We start from the raw sequence: 22,932 nt of genomic DNA, 5'->3' as shown, positions 1-22,932 counted from the left end.
AGTGCATAAACCTTTACAAGCAATAATATGCATTAAATTGCATTCTCCCTTTATAATCTGCTTTAAATAATAAATGTTTTCATTGTTATATAGAGTTATATGTCCACCAGGATGCAAAAACCAGCCAGGAAATGTCCAAGGTTCAAAAATTTTCTCTATCGTAAGTTTGATGATACGTTCTAGCAAGTTAAGGAATATCCATGTAATGTTTAGAATGTTCATGTAAATACAAATGTTAAATTTCACTTCTCCAATTAGAATTCATCCATTTGTAAAGCTGCAATCCAAGAAGGGATACCGACTGAAGATGGAGAAAGGCTGATAGTGGAGATAAAAAGAACAAACGATTCAGGTGTAGCTCCATTGACATTTGTTGTAAGACCACCACCTGTAGATCCGACTCCACTTGCCCCAGAACCAACCAAGAAGTTACCTGCAGGTAAAAGCTTTGGATTCTGTCACAGCTTGTGTTAGTGCACATGAAAAATGTGTAATCATTATTGACTTTTATTTCCTTGTGTAAAGTTGAATATTCTGCATTCACCAAATATTTAGAAAATAGTGAAGTAGTGGTGGAGAGACAAGATCAGGTATATACAGATTTACATGTTGTTTGTTGTATTTTTTAATAAATACAATTAAAAAAATAATAATTTTACAAAAAGTAAAATTAAAAATGTAATGGCTTCTGAAAGTCACTCATTTCCAGCATATCTTTGGGATATTGATTTTTGCTTAAGATTTACAGAGACCAGAAAATTCATGCAGTTTCTCATCTTGGACCTCCTATAGAAACCTTTTCTTATTATCCAGAAGAACTTACAACTCCAGTTTAAACTATTCCTCCCATGGCAATTAATTAGAACATGTGGAAAATAGCTAAAGGAACAAGTATCCAAACTTGGTTGACTTCAGTAATTAAATACAACATAAGTTTTGTTCAAGACAAAATGAGGCATAAAGGGGAAATAAAATTGGCGTACGTAGTTATTTACAGGAATGTGAATATGTGAAGTATGAATGTGTATAACAACTGCTTAACCCCTTAAGGACACATGACATGTGTGACATGTCATGATTCCATTTTATTCCAGAAGTTTGGTCTTTAAGGGGTTAAAACAGAAAGAAAAGCACATTTCTAATAAATGTCTCACTATGTTTTGGAATTTATTCTGCTATTCTTTTCGATTTGTCAAATTTTTATACAAGCACTAAAAATAATGTTATAGTATCCAGATTCACTAGGGGTCTCCATTCCCTGGATAGCCTCTTTTATCTAAAATAATAGGGTTGATTCACTAAAATGAGAATTGATGGGAATTCAAAGTCAATTCAAAGTGAATGTCAAATTTAAGGCTAAAGTAGCCAAACTCAGAACAGAATTGGCTAGAATAATGTTTATAATTTGGCTATTTTTATGTACATTTTAAATTCACTGTGATGTAATCTTTGCAATTATTCTCCTTCGTGAACTATGATGTCCCCAGTCTTGGACAAACCAGGACATACTTGACTTGGTGTGCTGAGATTAGTGATGATTACACTCCTGACTGCATCATCCATCAAACTCGCGACATAAAAGTCCCATGGCTGCCCTTACAGTAAAGTCCTCCACAAAATCCCAACACTACCAAAACACATAACACATTAGCTCTTATATTACACAAAAACAAACTACCGTATATACTCGAGTATAAGCCGACCCGAATATAAGCCGAGGCCCCTAATTTTACCCCAAAAAACTGGGAAAACGTATTGACTCGAGTATAAGACTAGGGTGGGAAATGCAGCAGCTGCTGGTAAATTTCTAAATAAAATTAGATCCTTAAAAAATTATATTAATTGAATATTTATTTACAGTGTGTGTATGAGAATGCAGTGTGTGTGTATGAGAATGCAGTGTGTATATGAGTGCAGTGTGTATATGAATGCAGTGTGTGTATATGAATGCAGTGTGTGTGTATGAGAATGATGTGTGTATGAGTGCAGTGTGTGTGTATGAGAATGTTGTGTATGAGTGCAGTGTGTGTATGAGAATGCTGTGTATGAGTGCAGTGTGTGTATGAGAATGCTGTGTATGAGTGCAGTGTGTGTATGAGAATGCTGTGTATGAGTGCAGTGTGTGTATGAGTGCAGTGTGTGTATGAGTGCAGTGTGTGTATGAGTGCAGTGCGTGTATGAGTGCAGTGTGTGTGTATGAGAATGCTGTGTGTATGAGTGCAGTGTGTGTGTATGAATGCAGTGTGTGTGTATGAATGCAGTGTGTGTGTGTGTATGAGTTCAGTGTGTGTGTATGAATGCTGTGTGTGTGTGTGTATGAATGCTGTGTGTATGAGTGCAGTGTGTGTGTATGATAATGCTGTGTGTATGAGTGTTGTGTGTGTGTATGAATGCAGTGTGTGTGTATGAATGCAGTGCGTGTGTATGAATGCAGTGTGTGTGTGTATGAGTGCAGTGTGTGTAATGCAGAGTGTGATGCAGAGCCTTGGTGGGGGGGTGGGCATTTTTATTTTTTAATTATTTTTTTATTTTATTTTTATTACATTTTTTTATTATTATTATTTTATTATAATTTTTTATTTCATTATAATTTTTATTTTATTTTTTTATTTTTATTTTTTTTATTATTATTAATATATATACACATTTTTTCGTCCCCCCTCCCTGCTTGCTAGCTGGCCAGGGAGGGGGGCTCTCCTTCCCTGGTGGTCCAGTGGATGGGCACTGTGTAGGAGGGGGCTGTGGGGGCTGCAGAGAGATGTTACTTACCTTTCCTGCAGCTCCTGTCAGCTCTCTCCTCCTCCGCCGGTCCGTTCAGCACCTCGGTCAGCTCCCAGTGTAAATTGGCTCTCGCGAGATTTACACTGTGAGCTGACAGAAGAGCTGAACGGACCGGCGGAGGAGGAGAGAGCTGACAGGAGCTGCAGGAAAGGTAAGTTACATCTCTCTGCAGCCCCCACAGCCCCAGTCTGTATTATGGCAATGTAAATTGCCATAATACAGACTCTGACTCGAGTATAAGCCGAGTTGGGGTTTTTCAGCACAAAAAATGTGCTGAAAAACTCGGCTTATACTCGAGTATATACGGTATGCTATCTGTAAACATTATTACCATACTATGCACTAACACCTACAACACACTAACACTAACATGAACCCTCAAAGTATGATTAAGGCTTTCAGGCTGAAACATTGTATATACTTATGTTCTTCTAATCCTAATAAATTTTCTACACACTGCACCATACTGTGATACCTTTGGATTTTTATTTTTGAAGATTTTCTAAGGGACTGCGGATCCCTTCCACGATGCTCCGGAGTGACCATTTATTTTCCTGTGTGCAGCACTAGATTTGGAATTGAGACTAAACATTAACCCCTCCATTACACACGAACCACAACACTATATTAATGCAAAATATTAACCCATGGCCGTCTTTAATTCAGGCAAATGGGGCAGCTGCTTTGGGCCCAGTTACTCCTTTGGGGCCCAAAGCAGCTTCCCACAAGAATTTTGTTTAGTTGTTCCATGGGCCTGTCAGTGCTGGTGGTGTGATGTACTTATGCCACCCAGTGAGCATTTGTCAGCAGGGGCCTAGTGGCCCTTTAACAGCACGACTGGGCCCCCTACTTATTGGTAGCATTAAAGGAAGTGACAGCCTGTCAATTCCTCCCAGAGAGACTGCAGCAGTGCCGGACAGAGGAGTAGGTAGTGAGGGCCGGCCCCTAATGCCCAACAGTCTCAGCCAGCACACTGGTCCCCAGGGAAGCCACATTGTTGCACCCAAAAAGTAGGAAACTGAAGGGTGGCTTTAAAAGTTTGCAAGTGTGTCAGTATGTCTGTCAGTGTGTGTCTGTTTGTGTCAGTATGTGTGTCTCTGGGTGTGCCAGTATATCAGTCAGTGTGTCTGTCTGTGTGTGTGTGTGTGTATGTCAGTATATCTGTCTCTGTGTTTATTTCAGTGTGTGTCAGTATGTCTGTCAGTGTATATGTGTGTCTGTCAATCTATGCATCTCTCTGTGTGTCAGTGTGTCTGTCAGTCTATGTGTCTGAATGTGTGTCAATATGTCTGTCAGTGTGTGTATATGTATGTGTATCAGTATGTCAGTGTATGTGTCTGTTAGTATATGTGTCTGTGTGTCAGTGTGTGTATATGTATGTTAGCAGTTTATATATCTGTGTCTCTGTAGGTAGTTAGTATGTGTATCTGTGTGTCTGTGTATTTACATGTGTGTTTGTATCTGTGTGTATCTGTAGCTGCATGTGTGTCATGTTGAATTTGTAAGTGTGTGTATCTGCATGTTGTAATTGTGTGTATATGTATATTTTCAGTGGGTATCTGCATGTTGTCAGTGTTTATATCTGTGTCCAAAGTGGTATAAAACCTTACAATTCCAAATTACAGGAAAAACCTGTAAAGTGCAGAATCTAAAAACACATGATAGTGCAGATTGTTAGTATATATGAAATAGTCGCGGTAACTTGGAACACTCATACGTCTTAGAGCCACTTAGAAGTTGGCTCTGACTGTATAGGAGTTTTCTCAATACTGAGTAGGTATAACAGAAATCAGGTCCTTCCAAATGCTGTAGTTTTCTTGCACAGGTACTCAGGAACCAGTTGTGGTAAAATGAATTTTATTTAACAAGTATAAATATATTGCACAACGCGTTTCAACCTTTCAAATGGTCTGCCTCAGGTGCATATTTAAAAACAATATATAGATTCTGTTTAATATACCTTACCAAATTACCAAACCCAGGCTCAGGTGCATTAAAGGATCGCTATAGGGTCAGGAACACAAACATGTATTCCTGATCCTATAGTGTTAAAAACACCATCTAAGCCCCCTGGGCCCCTCACGCCTCCATAAATATAATACAAATCTTACTGTATTAGAGCCTAAAGCAGCTGGCTCTGCCCTGTCTGCCTCAGAAAAACAAGCAGTCTGCTGGCATCATCAGAAGTGGTAGCCTGATCCAATCACAGTGCTTCCCCATAGGATTGACTAAGACTGACAAGGAGGCAGATCAGGGGCAAAGCCAGCATGATTCAAACACAGCCCTGGCCAACCAACATCTCCTCATAGAGATAAATTGAATCAATGAATCTCTATGAGGAAAGTTCAGTGTCTGTATGCAGAGGGTGGAGACACTGAATGTTTGAATGCATTTTAGGCAGCCATGACCCAGGAAGGATATCTAACAGCTATCTAAGGAGTGGCCAGGAAGTTATCACTAGGCTGTAATGTAAACACTGCATTTTCTCTGAAAAGACCTCAGGCAAAAAAGCCTGAAGGTAATGATTCTACTCACCAGAACAAATTCAATAAGCTGTAGTTGTTCTGGTGACTATAGTGTCCCTTTAATTATGTCAAACTAACCCCGCCTCCCCCTTACCATATTTGGTCCGATTTTTTGGACTTTCCGAAGAGTTCTATCCTCTTCCTCCTCCCACTGCCGTCCTGTGTCTTTATTCCATCCGTGCCACCCCCAATATTGAGGCACATTGGTTTCCTCTGATGTATTTCCTGCCGCTGCACGTCGATTTCTTGTGACGTGTTTTCTGTGACGGCTTAGTATATATTGCCCATTATCAAGATGGCCGCACGGGTACTTCCGAAACAGTTCGTCTCACTCAATCGGGTGGTAAAACACAATAAGGATTTAATTCATATAAGCCAGATGAATCCATAAATCAGGAAGTCATATGGATACATATAAGAGAGTAAAGAATTAAAAAATAAATGATGCATTTATATATTAAATATCATACTCTAACATGCTGAAGAGAGCTAAAATATAATAGGGATAGGACATATTCAATGATAAAAAATTCATATTAATTAAACATAATGCAAATTCCTAAAACGTTTTTAAAAATATATTAAAAATATTCCTAAAACCTCTAAAAAAATAGATAAAAGATTTAAGGAAACAAAAGAAAAAAGCAAAAGAAGGAAAAAATATAAAAAGGACTAAAAAGGAAAGGATATTGGTAAACTCGGAGATATCAAAGGATGGAGTTTATTTCAAAATCAATATTCAATCCTTTAGGGAACAGTGTCTGCAATTCAAATATCCATTTTATTTCCTGTTTTCCCAAATTGCAGGAAAGGTTCCCTCCTCTCCAATGTCCATTAATTTTGTCTATGGCCATAAACTCAAGTTCTTTAGGATTAGAAATATGCACCTCTAAAAAGTGTTTCAATACGCTGTGATTAATAAAACCATTTTTAAAATTCCTCACGTGCTCACTAATTCTAGCCACACTTGCATTTCAATAAATAAGTAACATTATTAGAATGACAAGTAATTAGCGATTTAATGTTATATTCCTTATTAGTTACTTGTGACCAATTCATTATGATAACTTTTATTATCCTTCTTCATAGTGTTCCTATTTCTGCACACATTACAATTTCCACAGCGATAAAATACTTTCTGGTTAGTTGATCATTCAGTTAAAAAAAATCATTTTATTCTCCTTCTCTGTACAGCTAGAGGTTAAAATTTGATTTAGATTTTTTGCTTCCCTAAAGCCAAATTTCAGTTTTTGGCCAATAAACAACTTTCATTATGCTGACTTAAGATGTGCCAGTTGTGATTAATAATATTTAAAAAGAATTTACGTAATTAATGCACCTGAGTCACAGTTTAGTAATTTAGTTAGTTAAATAAAACGGAATCTGTATATTGTTTTTACATATGCACCTGAGGAAGACCTGGTGAAAGGTCGAAACACGTTGTGCAATATATTTATACTTGTTATATAAAATTAATTTTACCACAACTAGTTCCTGAATACCTGTGCAAGAAAACTACAGCACTTGGAGGGACCTGATTTCCTTTATACCTACTCAATAGTGTGTGAGGTTTTATACCAATTTGTGCGCAAATCACCTTGATCTATTTTATTTATCATACATATTAAGTGTGGGAGTGACATCACACTTGAGTGGTCTTTTAGCTGCAATTGGTTTTAGCGCCACTGCACATTTGTATTATTGTTTGTATTTCTGTATCTGCATGTTTGTCAGTGTGTATCTGTGTGTACTGTATGTGTATCTGCATGTCGGGTTGTATGTCTGTATTTATGTATCTGTATGTTGTCATTGTGTGTATCTGTGTACCTGTATGTTGTCAGTGTGTGTATCTCTATGTTGTCAGTGTGTGTATCTTTATATTGTCCGTGTGTGCATCTGTATATTGTCAGTATGTGGATCTGTGTATCTGCATGTTGTCAGTATGTGTTTCTGTGTATATGTGTGTTTTTTCTGCATGCAGTAAGTGTGTGTATCTGCATGTGTATATGCAAATGTGCATACATCACAGCATTCAAACACTAACAATGCATTCATACTTTAATACCAGAGCTTGACAAATTTGCTTTGAATCTAGCAGCCAGTTATTCTTTAAACTTACAAAGCTTTATATTCAATGACAGAAATACAATCCTTAATTCTTATAGTCACCAGGACCACTACAGCTTAATGGAGTGGTTCTGGTGCCTATAGCCTGTCCCTGCTGACTTTTCAATTTAAACACTACCTTTTCAGAGAAAAGGCAATATTTACATTGCTTCCTAGTGACACCTTTAGTGACAGTTACTTAGTGACAGTGTGTAGCACCTACATTCAGCGTATCCACACCCCACGTGGAGGCTCTGAATGTTACCCATAGAGATGCATTGATTCAATGCATCTTTATGAGGAGATGCTGATTGGTGCAGCATTTTGCAGCCAATCCTATGGGAAACATTGGATTGGCTGAGATCATCAAGCTTGATAATCTCAAACACAGAGGCAGGGCCAGTCGAGGGGAGGCCAGCACGTTATGGGAAAAAAGTGAGTAAAAACTCCATTCCTTTGTGAACGGAAGGGATCTTGTCTCCTAAATACACACATCATTACACACACATAACATGACACAGACAGAGAGACGCACACACACAGAGACACATACCATGACACAGACACACACACACGACACAGACATCATTTGACACAGACAGACACCATGATACAGACAGAAACACACACACACATACAATGACACAGACAGACACCGTGACACAGACAGGAACACACACACATACCATGACACACACACAATGACACAGACAGACAGACACACACACACACCATAGCACACACACACACACAAACACACACCATGACACAGACAGACACACACAGACACCATGACAAACACACACACATCCTGACTGACAAACACACACACCATGACAGACAGACCCATGCACTCACACTATGACAGACATACACTCAAACTGACAGACATACATTCACTATTGCTTGTATAAATATCTGTGGGGTCCAGTGGGCAACCAGCTGGGGGATTGTGCAGGTGGGTGGTTTGCTGGAGGGTCGTGGAGGCGGGCAGGAGGCCCGCTGGGGAATTGTGGAGACAGTCTCCATGCTGGGGGATTATGGAGGAGGCGCGTATGATGGGGGGTTGTGGAGGCAGGCGGCTTGCTACACCTATTGTTGCCAGGTGGCGAGGGAGCTGTGATTATGGATGCGGATGGCATACTGGAGTTTGTGGAGGCAGGCGGCGGGCTGCACGAATACTAGGCATGCCGTGAGGGAGCTGTGATGTCCCTGTTCTGCTCCGTTGCGTGCCACTTAGTGAGGCCTGGGCTGGAATATGACGTCATATTCCAGCCCTGGCCTTACTAAGGACAATTCCCCAGCCGGCCTCCTGCCCGCCTCAGAAGTAATGGGCTCACATATCCCAGCCACAAACTCCTGCATTGAAATGTCAACACTTCATACAAACACCATTGTAATAAACACTAAAATTATATATATAAACACACCTTTGCATTCAAAAAACAACAATACACATAAATACATGCTTGCATTAAAATCACCACATACAAACAAACCCCTACATTCATACAAACATACTCCGTACAAAAACATGCTTACACACAAACACTGCATAGTGCTAAACACAACCCTGCAAGCATGGGAAAATGGTAAAGCTCCAGCTGTCAAAGCATTGTTGGAGTTGCATGACAGATGGGGATCTACGTTTTAGCCATCCTTGCGATAGGAAAGCCCCAAAAAAGTATTGCAACAGGGCCCTCTCTATTTTAGTTCCGCAACTGCAGGGAGTGTGAGGGGAGGGGACGGGTCCAAGCAAATGCTTGCCCACTGTGCAAGCAGACACACACATTTGTCCAAATTTGAGTTACAAATTCCTAAACTTTATTTATAAAAGAAATGAACCAGGAAATGGTTGTGCATGTTAATTTATTTAGGGCAGGGGTTCCCAATTAATTTTTCCAGTGGAACCCTTTGACAAAGTGTTTCAACATCATGGAACCCCCCCCCCCAAAAAAATGTTTCGCTGTAGCATAAACTTTCAATTAGCAGAGTGTAATGTTTTCTATATATTTGCTATGTATACACACTAATTTCTACAGATAGTAATCAGATTGTAGTACTTAGGAGCAGGTGTGCTTCTGTATGTAGAATTGGTGTTTGTATATAATTTTAGTATTTTAATAAAGGGATGTGTTTTATGTAATGTTTGCATTTGCGTGCAGGGGTGTGTTTGGATGTAGTGTTGGATTTTAAATGTGGATGTATATTTGTGTGTAGTATTGGTGTTTGAGTGTTTGGGTGTAATTTTGGAGTTGGAGTTCAGGGGCGTCTTTGTATGTCATGTTTGTGTTTGCAGAGGTGTGTGCTGTGTTGTGTTGGTGTTTGATTGCTGGGATGTCTACACATGCACTGCCACATACATACTTAGACAGATATACATACATATTAACAAACAGAAACACACTGATATATACACACTAACATATACACACACAGAGACATACACTCTTTATATAGAAGGTACTCTTTATATAGAAAAGACAGGGAAGGCAAGAAGGGGGAGGGGTGGCCCTGTATGTAAAGGATAGCATAAAATATAGCCTAATAAAGGTTAGTGAGGCAAACATAGAGTCCGTTTGGGTTACGTTAGAATTTGGTAATCACACAGTAACTCGTGTAGGTGTGATTTATAGGCCCCCAGGACAAATTGAAGAGTTAGATAATCTACTAGTTGAAGAAATAGCTAAAATGACAATGAAGGGGGAAGTTATCATCATGGGTGACTTTAATCTTCCTGATGTGAATTGGAAAACAAAAATAGCTACTTGTGCCAGGAGCATACATATTCTAAACTCCCTACTGGGATTGTCTCTAAAACAAGTCGTTGAGGAGCCAACTCGTAAAGAGGCCATACTAGATTTAGTGTTAACAAATGGAGATTTGGTATCAGATATTACTGTAGGTGAAAGTTTAGGATCCAGTGATCATCAGTCAGTGTGGTTTAATATAAGAACAGTGACTGAGTCACACCACACAAAAACAAAAGTTTTAGACTTTAGAAAAACAGACTTTTCTAAAATTAGAATATGTGTAAAGGAGTCATTATCAGACTGGAGCAATTTAAATGGAGTCCAAAAGAAATGGGATTATTTAAAAGTTGCACTACTGAAGGCAACAGAAAAATGCATTAGGCTTGTCAGTAAAAGCAAAAAATTCAAGAAACCACTGTGGTACTCCGCAGATGTGGCCAAAATAGTAAAAAACAAAAAGTTAGCATTTAGTAATTATAAAAAAACCCAGAGTGAGGAAGACAGAATGACCTATAAGATTAGGCAGAAAGAGGCTAAGCAAGTTATAAGAGCTTCCAAATCACACACAGAAGAGAAAATAGCACAGTCAGTAAAAAAGTGGGACAAAACTTTTTTTAGATACATAAATGAGAAAAGAAAAGTAAAACAAGGATTAGTTAGATTAAAAACAAAAGAAGGAAGGTATGTAGATGAGGATAAAGGTCTAGCTGACTGCCTCAATGAATATTTTTGTTCAGTATTTACAGATGAAAATGAAGGAAAGGGACCTCAGTTAAGAAAAAGGATAAATGAGTCATTTATTACACGTGAGTTTACAGAGGAAGAGGTTCTATTTCAACTGTCAAAAGTAAAGACAAATAAGTCAATGGGACCTGATGGAATACACCCAAAGCTATTAAAAGAGCTTAGTGGGGTACTAGCAAAACCATTAACAGATTTATTTAACCAATCATTGATAACAGGAGTAGTCCCAGAAGATTGGAAGTTAGCGAATGTTGTGCCCATTCACAAGAAAGGTAATAGGGAGGAGTCGGGCAACTATAGGCCAGTAAGCCTTACTTCAGTAGTGGGGAAAGTGATGGAAACCATGTTAAAGGATAGGATTGTTGAACATCTAAAAACACATGGATTTCAAGATCAGAGACAACATGGGTTTACTTCAGGGAGATCATGCCAAACTAATCTTATTGATTTTTTTGATTGGGTAACTAAAATTATAGATCAGGGTGGTGCAGTAGACATTGCTTACCTAGATTTCAGTAAGGCTTTTGACACTGTTGCACATAGAAGGCTTATCAATAAACTACAATCTTTGAGTTTGGATTCCAATATTGTTGAATGGGTAAGGCAGTGGCTGAGTGACAGGCAACAGAGGGTTGTAGTCAATGGAGTATATTCGAAGCTTGGGCTTGTCACCAGTGGGGTACCTCAGGGATCTGTACTTGGACCCATTCTCTTTAATATTTTTATTAGTGATATTGCAGAAGGTCTTGATGGTAAGGTGTGTCTTTTTGCGGATGATACTAAGATATGTAACAGGGTTGATGTTCCAGGAGGGACAAGCCAAATGGAAAATGATTTAGGTAAACTAGAAAAATGGTCAGAGTTGTGGCAACTGACATTTAATGTGGATAAGTGCAAGATAATGCATCTTGGACGTAAAAACCCAAGGGCAGAGTACAGAATATTTGATAGAGTCCTAACCTCAACATCTGAGGAAAGGGATTTAGGGGTGATTATTTCTGATGACTTAAAGGTAGGCAGACAATGTAATAGAGCAGCAGGAAATGCTAGCAGAATGCTTGGTTGTATATGGAGAGGTATTAGCAGTAGAAAGAGGGAAGTGCTCATGCCATTGTACAGAACACTGGTGAGACCTCACTTGGAGTACTGTACACAGTACTGGAGACCCTATCTTCAGAAGGATATTGATACCTTAGAGAGAGTTCAAAGAAGGGCTACTAAACTGGTTCATGGATTGCAGGATAAAACTTACCAGGAAAGGTTAAAGGATCTTAACATGTATAGCTTGGAGGAAAGACGAGACAGGGGGATATGATAGAAACATTTAAATGCATAAAGGGAATCAACACAGTAAAGGAGGAGACTATATTTAAAAGAAGAAAAACTACCACAACAAGAGGACATAGTCTTAAATTAGAGGGACAAAGGTTTAAATATAATATTCGGAAGTATTACTTTAATGAGAGGGTAGTGGATGCATGGAATAGCCTTCCAGCTGAAGTGGTAGAGGTTAACACCGTAAAGGAGTTTAAGCATGCGTGGGATAGGCATAAGGCTATCCTAACTATAAGATAAGGCCAGGGACTAATGAAAGTATTTAGAAAACTGGGCAGACTAGATGGGCCGAATGGTTCTTATCTGCCGTCACATTCTATGTTTCTATGTTTCTATGTTACACTGACACCGATACACACCTTGACACACAGATACACACACTAGCACATACAAACACAGATACACACACTAGCAGATACATACTGACACACAGATACACAAACTGGCACATACACATGCCGGTACACACACACTGGCACATAAACACATACACTGGCACATACACACACAGACACACAAAGTGGCACACATATACACACACTCAGAGACACACAATGACAGAAACACTGACATACAGATACACACTGGTACATACATATTGACAGATACACTGACACACAAATACACACTGGCACACATATATACACGCAGACATACATACACACATACTGGCATACAGATACACACACCTTGACACACAGATACACACACTGGCACACACACACACTCTAGCAGATACACACACTGACATACAGATATACACACACTGGCACACAGATACACACACTGACCCATACACACACTCAGATACATACACTGACAGATACACACACACTGGTACATACACACATGCTGACAGATACACTGCACACACACAGACAGATAAACAAACTGGCACACAGATACACACACTGACAAATACACGCACAGATACACACTGGCACATACACACTGGCATATATACTAACACACATATACACACTGTCACACAGATACACGCACTGACATACAGATACATATACTGGCACATACAAACACACATACACTCAGATACACACACTGACAGATACACTGACACACACACACTGAGATACACACACTGGCACCTATACACACAGATAGACACACACTGGCACAAAGATACACACATTGGCACATACTCACACACACTGACAGATACACATACATAGATACACACACTGGCACACACACACTGACAGATACACAGACACTTAGATGCACACTCTGACATACACACAGATACACACAGATACACACATTGACACACAGACACACATACTGACATGTAGATATACACACAGTGACACATACACACACAGATACACACGTTGGCACATACACACATGGATAAACATGCTGGCACATCCACACACACTGACATACAGATACACAAACTGGCACATACACACACACTGACACATGTACACACACAGATACACATACTGACACATACACACCCTGAAACAAAAATACACGCACAAGTTATAATGTTTATATTTGCAGTCACCCTGTTCCTTTACCTTTTTTCTGCAGGAAGGTGACTTCCTTTAGTGCTGCAGGCTGTTGGCTGAGGCTAGTGTGCCAGGTCAGCAGCAGCTCACTCCCTGCTGCTGCCTCTCTACATCCCGCTCGGTGCTCAAAGTTTTGGAGGACATGACAGGCTGTCACTTCCTCTCAGCATCCCATACTACAGGGACCTAGTCGCGGTCTTCAACGGCCGCAGCACTTGACTGTCCCCTGTTTAGCAATACTCATCAGATGGCCCTATGGATAAATCGCCGTGGAACTCCAATTTTGTTCTCATGGAACCCTAGGGTTCAGAGGAACACCAATTGGGATATGCTGGTTTAGGGATTCTACCCATTAACCCGTAGCCTGAAAAAAAAAAAAAAAAATTAAGAGGGAAAAACATGAATGATGGCCTACTTTTTTCACTTGATCTATGATAAAATATATACACAATATTTATATCCATATCCAAACGGATTTATATCCATATCCTTTTCCATATTTGCTCCCTTTTCAAACTGCTTCCTTTTCCCCACATTTTTTCCGCTAATGAATTTTGGTCAAGCCGAAACACCATATGGCCAAAATTCTGCCATCCGAAAAATGGATTTTAAGAAGTATTTCGACCAAAACAAATTATTTTCTCATACACAAGTCTATTTAATAGCAAATAAACTATGTCAAGTTATACTTCATTATTATCAACTGTTGTTGAGTGGGTTCATTTGAGTAATCAAAGCAATACTTGCTTCATGTTAGCTGAGTGAGTGGAACCTTATCATCCCAACATCTCACTATTAATTAATTTTGCTCACTGCAAGTTATGCATTGTTACCATTTGTAAAATTATCATTGTTTGACAGTAAAAGAGAGCAGATGGAAAAGGGAGAAAAACATTCTATAAATATAAAATGTATTGTTTCTTCTCCTTCCAGTATCAGCCCCATGTTCTTTGACTGCAAGTGACGTGGAGGAAATTAAAGCAATGTAAGTTTCATGTTACATGTGGGATAATATCTTTCACAGTATAAATGATAGCATAAAATATATTTTGTTCAGTAGGAAAAATCTATTCAGAGAATCATATTTATTTTCTTCACCATTAGAATCAAATGCCCACCTGGATGTCAGACTAAAAAACATAGTGTTTGGGGATATAAAGTCTATACAGAGGTAAGGAACCAAAAATTATTTCATTCATGATTTGGATAATGTCTAGATTAGAATTAAGAACAAAGCTGCATTGCATACATGATATGATTATCATGCAAGGTGGAAATCACATTTTAGAGTTATCAATGATTTTTCCACATCATCTTTTTCCAAGTCACAGCAACTCAACAGGTAATCTCAATTATTGTCTCATCTGACTGTATTGAATATATGTAACAAGAAAAAGTGAATGTTGTTAGCAGATTCAGATACAGATTTGTTGCCCACCACTTCCTGGATAGCTACACTTTGATGAAATGAATACCCTAGTGTATAATAGCATTCTATTATGGTAATTCCTAAAATTATTAAATCCATCTTCGACAATTACTTTTGGCGGCAGCAATACATATGACCTCATTAAAGTTAAATTAAAAACAAAATTCCCCCACACTAACAAAAGTTCTCCACACTAACTTGTGCATTAGCCACAAACTGACAGATATAAAAGTGAAGGTGGTATGGGGCTAAAACTGAACAAGTGTTTTTATATAATTGTATTATTATGTATTCACTTACCAAATTAACAGTTGTGATACTAATGTTGCATAATTTAAAATGGGCAAATTCATTTTGCCTGTTCCATTTCTCCTTTCGTGGTTACCATGAATTACAGTCTATGATTTAGGTATATGCTCCCACCTAATCAGCAGAGCAGAACAATACAAAAGAAATTAAATAGGCTAATTTTAAAAGTATGGATTATTGCTCCATTAGATACAAAAATCAAGATTAATATCTATACAATTTTGAGAATTTTAAGCTTCTTACTTTAATTCTGCTCTCTTTCTTAGGATTCTTCAATATGCAGAGCTGCTATCCATGCAGGAATATTACCTGATGAAGGAGGAGAGGTTGAAATAGAAAAGGTACTGGGAATGGACAGCTATGATGAGTCTATGAAGAATGGAATTAGATCTTATAAACATGGACCATGGCATGGATCATTTATATTCCCTTCATCATCACCAACTTCTGGAGAGGCTGATGAACTATGGACATCTAGAGAACCTGGAAAATATCAAAAACCTTGGAGGCCTAGTGGCAAGTCTACGGATCCAGGGCAGTCTGATGAACCTTGGAGGCCTAGAGAACCTGGAAAGTATTCAGAACCAGGAAAGTCTGGGAAACCTGGAAAGACAGATGACCCTTGGAGGCCTAGAGAACCTGGAAAGTATCCAGAACCAGGTAAGTCAACAGATCCAGCAAAGTCTGGTGAACCATGGAGGCCAAGAGAACCTGCAAAGTATCCACAACCTGACCAGTCAACAGATCCAGGCAAGTCTGATGAACCTTGGAGGCCTAGGCAACCTGGCAAGTATCCAGAACCAGGGAAGACAACAGATCCAGGAATGCCTGATGAACCTTGGAGGCCAAGAGAACATGGAAAGTATCCACAACCTGTCAAGTCAACAGATCCAGGAAAGTCTGGGGAACCATGGAGAACTAGAGAACCTGGAAAGTATCCAGAACCAGGAAAGACAACAGATCCAGAAGGGTCTGAAGAACCTTGGAGGCCAAGAGAACCTGTAACGTATTCACAACCTGGCAAGTCAAAATATCCAGGACAGTCTGAAGAACCTTGGGAGCCTAGAGAACCTGGAAAGTATCCAGACCCAGGAAAGTTGGATAAACCATGGGGATCAAGAGAACCTGGAAAGTATCCACAACCTGGAAAGTCAATGGGTCCAGGAAGGTCTGATGAACCATGGAGGCCTAGAGAACCTGGAAAATATCTAGAACCAGGAAAATCAACAGATCCAGGAAAGTCTGATGAACCTTGGAGGTCTAGAGAACCTGGGAAGTATCCAGAACCTGGCAAGTCAACAGACCCAAGAAAGCCTGGGGAACCTGGAAAGACAGATGAACCTTGGAGGCCAAGAGAACCTGAAAAGTATCCAGAACCTGGAAAGTCAAGAGACCCAGGAAAGTCTTGGGAACCTGGAAAATTACCAGAATCAGGAAACTATCCAGAACCAGTAAAGTCAACAGAACCAGGAAGGTCTGATGAACCTTGGAGGCCTAGAGAACCTGAGAAGTATCAACAACCTGGCAAGTCAACAGATCCAGGAAAGTATGATGAACCTTGGAGGATTAGAGAACCTGGAAAGTATCCACAACCTGGCAAGACAACAGATCCAGGAAAGTCAACAGATCCAGGAAAGTCTGATGAACCTTGGAGACCTAGAGAACCTGGAAAGAATGCAGATCCTGGAAAGTCAAGAGAACCTGGACAATTGCCAGAATCAGGAAAATATCCAGATCCTGGAAAGTCAACAGAACCTGGCAAGTATCCAGAACCTGGAAAATCAAGAGAACCTGGGAAATTGCCAGAATCTGGAAAGTATCCAGAACCAGGAAAGTCTGATGAACCTTGGAGGCCTAGAGAACCTGGAAAGTATTTAGGACCCGGAAAGTCAACAGATCCAGGAAAGTCTGATGAAACTTGGGGGCCAAGAGAACCTGGAAATTATCCACAACCTGGCAAGTCAACAGATCCAGGAAAGTCTGATGAACCTTGGAGAATTAGAGAACCTGGAAAGAATCCACAACCTGGGAAGTCAACAGATTCACCAAAATCTGATGAACCTTGGAGGTCTAGAGAACCTGGAAAGTATCCAGAACCTGGAAAGTCAACAGAACCAGGAAAGTCTGATGAACGTTGGAGGCCTAAAGAACCTGGAAAGTATCCAGAACCTGGAAAGTCAACAGATCCAGGAAAGTATGATGAACCTTGGAGACCTAGAGAACCTGGAAAGAATCCAGAACCTGGAAAGTCAAGAGAACCTGGAGAATTGCCAGAATCTGGAAAGTACCCAGAACAAGGAAAGTCAACAGAACCAGGAAAGTCTGATGAACGTTGGAGGCCTAAAGAACCTGGAAATTATCCAGAACCTGGGAAGTCAACATATCCAGTAAAGTCTGATGAACCTTGGAGACCTAGAGAACCTGGAAAAAATCCAGAACCTGGAAAGTCAAGAGAACCTGGACAATTGCCAGAATCAGGAAAATATCCAGATCCCGGAAAGTCAGCAGAACCTGGCAAGTATCCAGAACCTGGAAAGTCAAGAGAACCTGGAAAGTCTGATGAACGTTGGAGGCCTAAGGAACCTGGAAATTATCCAGAACCTGGGAAGTCAACATATCCAGTAAAGTCTGATGAACCTTGGAGACCTAGAGAACCTGGAAAGAATCCAGAACCTGGAAAGTCAAGGATACCTGGACAATTGCCAGAATCAGGAAAATATCCAGATCCCGGAAAGTCAGCAGAACCTGGCAAGTATCCAGAACCTGGAAAGTCAAGAGAACCTGGAAAGTCTGATGAACGTTGGAGGCCTAAGGAACCTGAAAATTATCCAGAACCTGGGAAGTCAACATATCCAGTAAAGTCTGATGAACCTTGGAGACCTAGAGAACCTGGAAAGAATCCAGAACCTGGAAAGTCAAGGATACCTGGACAATTGCCAGAATCAGGAAAATATCCAGATCCTGGAAAGTCAGCAGAACCTGGCAAGTATCCAGAACCTGGAAAGTCAAGAGAACCTGGAAAATTGCCAGAATCTGGAAAGTATCCAGAACCAGGAAAGTCAACAGAACCAGGAAAGTCTGATGAACGTTGGAGGCCTAAAGAACCTGGAAAGTATCCAGAACCTGGAAAGTCAACAGATCCAGGAAAGTCTGATGAACCTTGGAGACCTAGAGAACCTGGAAAGAATCCAGAACCTGGAAAGTCAAGAGAACCTGGACAATTGCCAGAATCAGGAAAATATCCAGATCCTGGAAAGTCAGCAGAACCTGGCAAGTATCCAGAACCTGGAAAGTCAAGAGAACCTGGAAAATTGCCAGAATCTGGAAAGTATCCAGAACCAGGAAAGTCAACAGAACCAGGAAAGTCTGATGAACGTTGGAGGCCTAAAGAACCTGGAAAGTATCCAGAACCTGGAAAGTATCCAGAACCTGGAAAGTCAACAGATCCAGGAAAGTCTGATGAACCTTGGAGACCTAGAGAACCTGGAAAGAATCCAGAACCTGGAAAGTCAAGAGAACCTGGACAATTGCCAGAATCAGGAAAATATCCAGATCCTGGAAAGTCAGCAGAACCTGGCAAGTATCCAGAACCTGGAAAATCAAGAGTACCTGGAAAATTGCCAGAGTCTGGAAAGTATCCAGAAGCAGGAAAGTCAACAGAACCAGGAAAGTCTGATGAATCTTGGAGGCCTAGAGAACCTGGAAATTATCCACAACCTGGCAAGTCAACAGATCCAGGAAAGTCTGATGAACGTTGGAGGCCTAAAGAACCTGGAAAGTATCCAGAACCTGGAAAGTCAACAGATCCAGGAAAGTCTGATGAACCTTGGAGACCTAGAGAACCTGGAAAGAATCCAGAACCTGGAAAGTTAAGAGAACCTGGACAATTGCCAGAATCAGGAAAATATCCAGATCCCGGAAAGTCAGCAGAACCTGGCAAGTATCCAGAACCTGGAAAGTCAAGAGAACCTGGAAAATTGCCAGAATCAGGAAAGTATCCAGAACCAGGAAAGTCAACAGAACCAGGAAAGTCTGATGAACGTTGGAGGCCTAAAGAACCTGGAAAGTATCCAGAACCTGGAAAGTCAACAGATCCAGGAAAGTCTGATGAACCTTGGAGACCTAGAGAACCTGGAAAGAATCCAGAACCTGGAAAGTCAAGAGAACCTGGACAATTGCCAGAATCAGGAAAATATCCAGATCCCGGAAAGTCAGCAGAACCTGGTGAGTATCCAGAACCTGGAAAGTACCCAGAACAAGGAAAGCCAACAGAAACAGGAAAGTCTGATGAACGTTGGAGGCCTAAAGAACCTGGAAATTATCCAGAACCTGGGAAGTCAACATATCCAGGAAAGGCTGATGAACCTTGGAGACCTAGAGAACCTGGAAAGAATCCAGAACCTGGAAAGTCAAGAGAACCTGGACAATTGCCAGAATCAGGAAAATATCCAGATCCCGGAAAGTCAGCAGAACCTGGCAAGTATCCAGAACCTGGAAAGTCAAGAGAACCTGGAAAATTGCCAGAATCAGGAAAGTACCCAGAACAAGGAAAGTCAACAGATCCAGGAAAGTCTGATGAACCTTGGAGACCTAGAGAACCTGGAAAGAATCCAGAACCTGGAAAGTCAAGAGAACCTGGACAATTGCCAGAATCAGGAAAATATCCAGATCCCGTAAAGTCAGCAGAACCTGGCAAGTATCCAGAACCTGGAAAGTACCCAGAACAAGGAAAGCCAACAGAACCAGGAAAGTCTGATGAACGTTGGAGGCCTAAAGAACCTGGAAATTATCCAGAACCTGGGAAGTCAACATATCCAGGAAAGGCTGATGAACCTTGGAGACCTAGAGAACCTGGAAAGTATCCAGAACCTGGAAAGTCAAGAGAACCTGGACAATTGCCAGAATCAGGAAAATATCCAGATCCCAGAAAGTCAGCAGAACCTGGCAAGTATCCAGAACCTGGAAAGTCAAGAGAACCTGGAAAATTGCCAGAATCTGGAAAGTACCCAGAACAAGGAAAGTCAACAGAACCAGGAAAGTCTGATGAACGTTGGAGGCCTAAAGAACCTGGAAATTATCCAGAACCTGGGAAGTCAACATATCCAGGAAAGTCTGATGAACCTTGGAGACCTAGAGAACCTGGAAAGAATCCAGAACCTGGAAAGTCAAGAGAACCTGGACAATTGCCAGAATCAGGAAAATATCCAGATCCTGTAAAGTCAGCAGAACCTGGCAAGTATCCAGAACCTGGAAAATCAAGAGTACCTGGAAAATTGCCAGAGTCTGGAAAGTATCCAGAACCAGGAAAGTCTGATGAATCTTGGAGGCCTAGAGAACCTGGAAATTATCCACAACCTGGCAAGTCAACAGATCCAGGAAAGTCTGATGAACGTTGGAGGCCTAAAGAACCTGGAAGGTATCCAGAACCTGGAAAGTCAACAGATCCAGGAAAGTCTGATGAACCTTGGAGACCTAGAGAACCTGGAAAGAATCCAGAACCTGGAAAGTTAAGAGAACCTGGACAATTGCCAGAATCAGGAAAATATCCAGATCCCGGAAAGTCAGCAGAACCTGGAAAGTCTGATGAACGTTGGAGGCCTAAAGAACCTGGAAAGTATCCAGAACCTGGAAAGTCAACAGATCCAGGAAAGTCTGATGAACCTTGGAGACCTAGAGAACCTGGAAAGAATCCAGAACCTGGAAAGTCAAGAGAACCTGGACAATTGCCAGAATCAGTAAAATATCCAGATCCCGGAAAGTCAGCAGAACCTGGCAAGTATCCAGAACCTGGAAAGTACCCAGAACAAGGAAAGCCAACAGAACCAGGAAAGTCTGATGAACGTTGGAGGCCTAAAGAACCTGGAAATTATCCAGAACCTGGGAAGTCAACATATCCAGGAAAGGCTGATGAACCTTGGAGACCTAGAGAACCTGGAAAGAATCCAGAACCTGGAAAGTCAAGAGAACCTGGACAATTGCCAGAATCAGGAAAATATCCAGATCCCGGAAAGTCAGCAGAACCTGGCAAGTATCCAGAACCTGTAAAGTACCCAGAACAAGGAAAGCCAACAGAACCAGGAAAGTCTGATGAACGTTGGAGGCCTAAAGAACCTGGAAATTATCCAGAACCTGGGAAGTCAACATATCCAGGAAAGGCTGATGAACCTTGGAGACCTAGAGAACCTGGAAAGAATCCAGAACCTGGAAAGTCAAGAGAACCTGGACAATTGCCAGAATCAGGAAAATATCCAGATCCCGGAAAGTCAGCAGAACCTGGCAAGTATCCAGAACCTGGAAAGTACCCAGAACAAGGAAAGCCAACAGAACCAGGAAAGTCTGATGAACGTTGGAGGCCTAAAGAACCTGGAAATTATCCAGAACCTGGGAAGTCAACATATCCAGGAAAGGCTGATGAACCTTGGAGACCTAGAGAACCTGGAAAGAATCCAGAACCTGGAAAGCCAAGAGAACCTGGACAATTGCCAGAATCAGGAAAATATCCAGATCCCGGAAAGTCAGCAGAACCTGGCAAGTATCCAGAACCTGGAAAGTCAACAGAACCTGGAAAATTGCCAGAATCTGGAAAGTACCCAGAACAAGGAAAGTCAACAGAACCAGGAAAGTCTGATGAACGTTGGAGGCCTAAAGAACCTGGAAATTATCCAGAACCTGGGAAGTCAACATATCCAGGAAAGTCTGATGAACCTTGGAGACCTAGAGAACCTGGAAAGAATCCAGAACCTGGAAAGTCAAGAGAACCTGGACAATTGCCAGAATCAGGAAAATATCCAGATCCTGGCAAGTCAGCAGAACCTGGCAAGTATCCAGAACCTGGAAAGTCAAGAGAACCTGGAAAATTGCCAGAATCTGGAACGTATCCACAACCTGGAAAGTCAACAGAACCAGGAAAGTCTGATGAACGTTGGAGGCCTAAAGAACCTGGAAAGTATCCACAACCTGGGAAGTCAACAGATCCAGGAAAGTCTGGGCAACCAGGAAAATTGCCAGAATCAGGAAAGTATTCGGAACCTGGAAAGGCAGATGAACCTTGGAGGCCAACAGAACCTGCAAGGTTTCCACAACCTGGCAAGTCTACAGATCCTGGAAAGTCTGATGAACCTTTGAGGCAAAGAGAACCTGGAAAGAATCCAGAACCTGGAAAGTTAAGAGAACCTGGACAATTGCCAGAATCAGGAAAATATCCAGATCCCGGAAAGTCAGCAGAACCTGGAAAGTCTGATGAACGTTGGAGGCCTAAAGAACCTGGAAAGTATCCAGAACCTGGAAAGTCAACAGATCCAGGAAAGTCTGATGAACCTTGGAGACCTAGAGAACCTGGAAAGAATCCAGAACCTGGAAAGTCAAGAGAACCTGGACAATTGCCAGAATCAGTAAAATATCCAGATCCCGGAAAGTCA

The 22,932-nt window shown here is 40.9% G+C and overlaps 1 protein-coding gene across 1 annotated transcript in view; it reads left to right on the top strand.

Moving 5' to 3' along the window:
* LOC134569139 (uncharacterized) overlaps positions 1-22,932 on the top strand; it is a 161,566-nt gene that overhangs the window by 35,242 nt on the left and 103,392 nt on the right. Inside the window, exons 22-26 of the mRNA XM_063428046.1 lie at positions 94-160; positions 259-439; positions 14,710-14,761; positions 14,881-14,947; positions 15,781-22,932. The exon at positions 15,781-22,932 is cut by the window's right edge and continues 1,840 nt beyond it. Coding sequence (XP_063284116.1) covers positions 94-160; positions 259-439; positions 14,710-14,761; positions 14,881-14,947; positions 15,781-22,932 — 7,519 coding nt within the window. The remainder of the gene's footprint in view (positions 1-93; positions 161-258; positions 440-14,709; positions 14,762-14,880; positions 14,948-15,780) is intronic.

The sequence above is a fragment of the Pelobates fuscus genome, chromosome 7 (assembly GCF_036172605.1).
Source record: "Pelobates fuscus isolate aPelFus1 chromosome 7, aPelFus1.pri, whole genome shotgun sequence".
NCBI lineage: Eukaryota > Metazoa > Chordata > Amphibia > Anura > Pelobatidae > Pelobates > Pelobates fuscus.
This window is presented reverse-complemented; position numbering and strand designations above follow the sequence as displayed.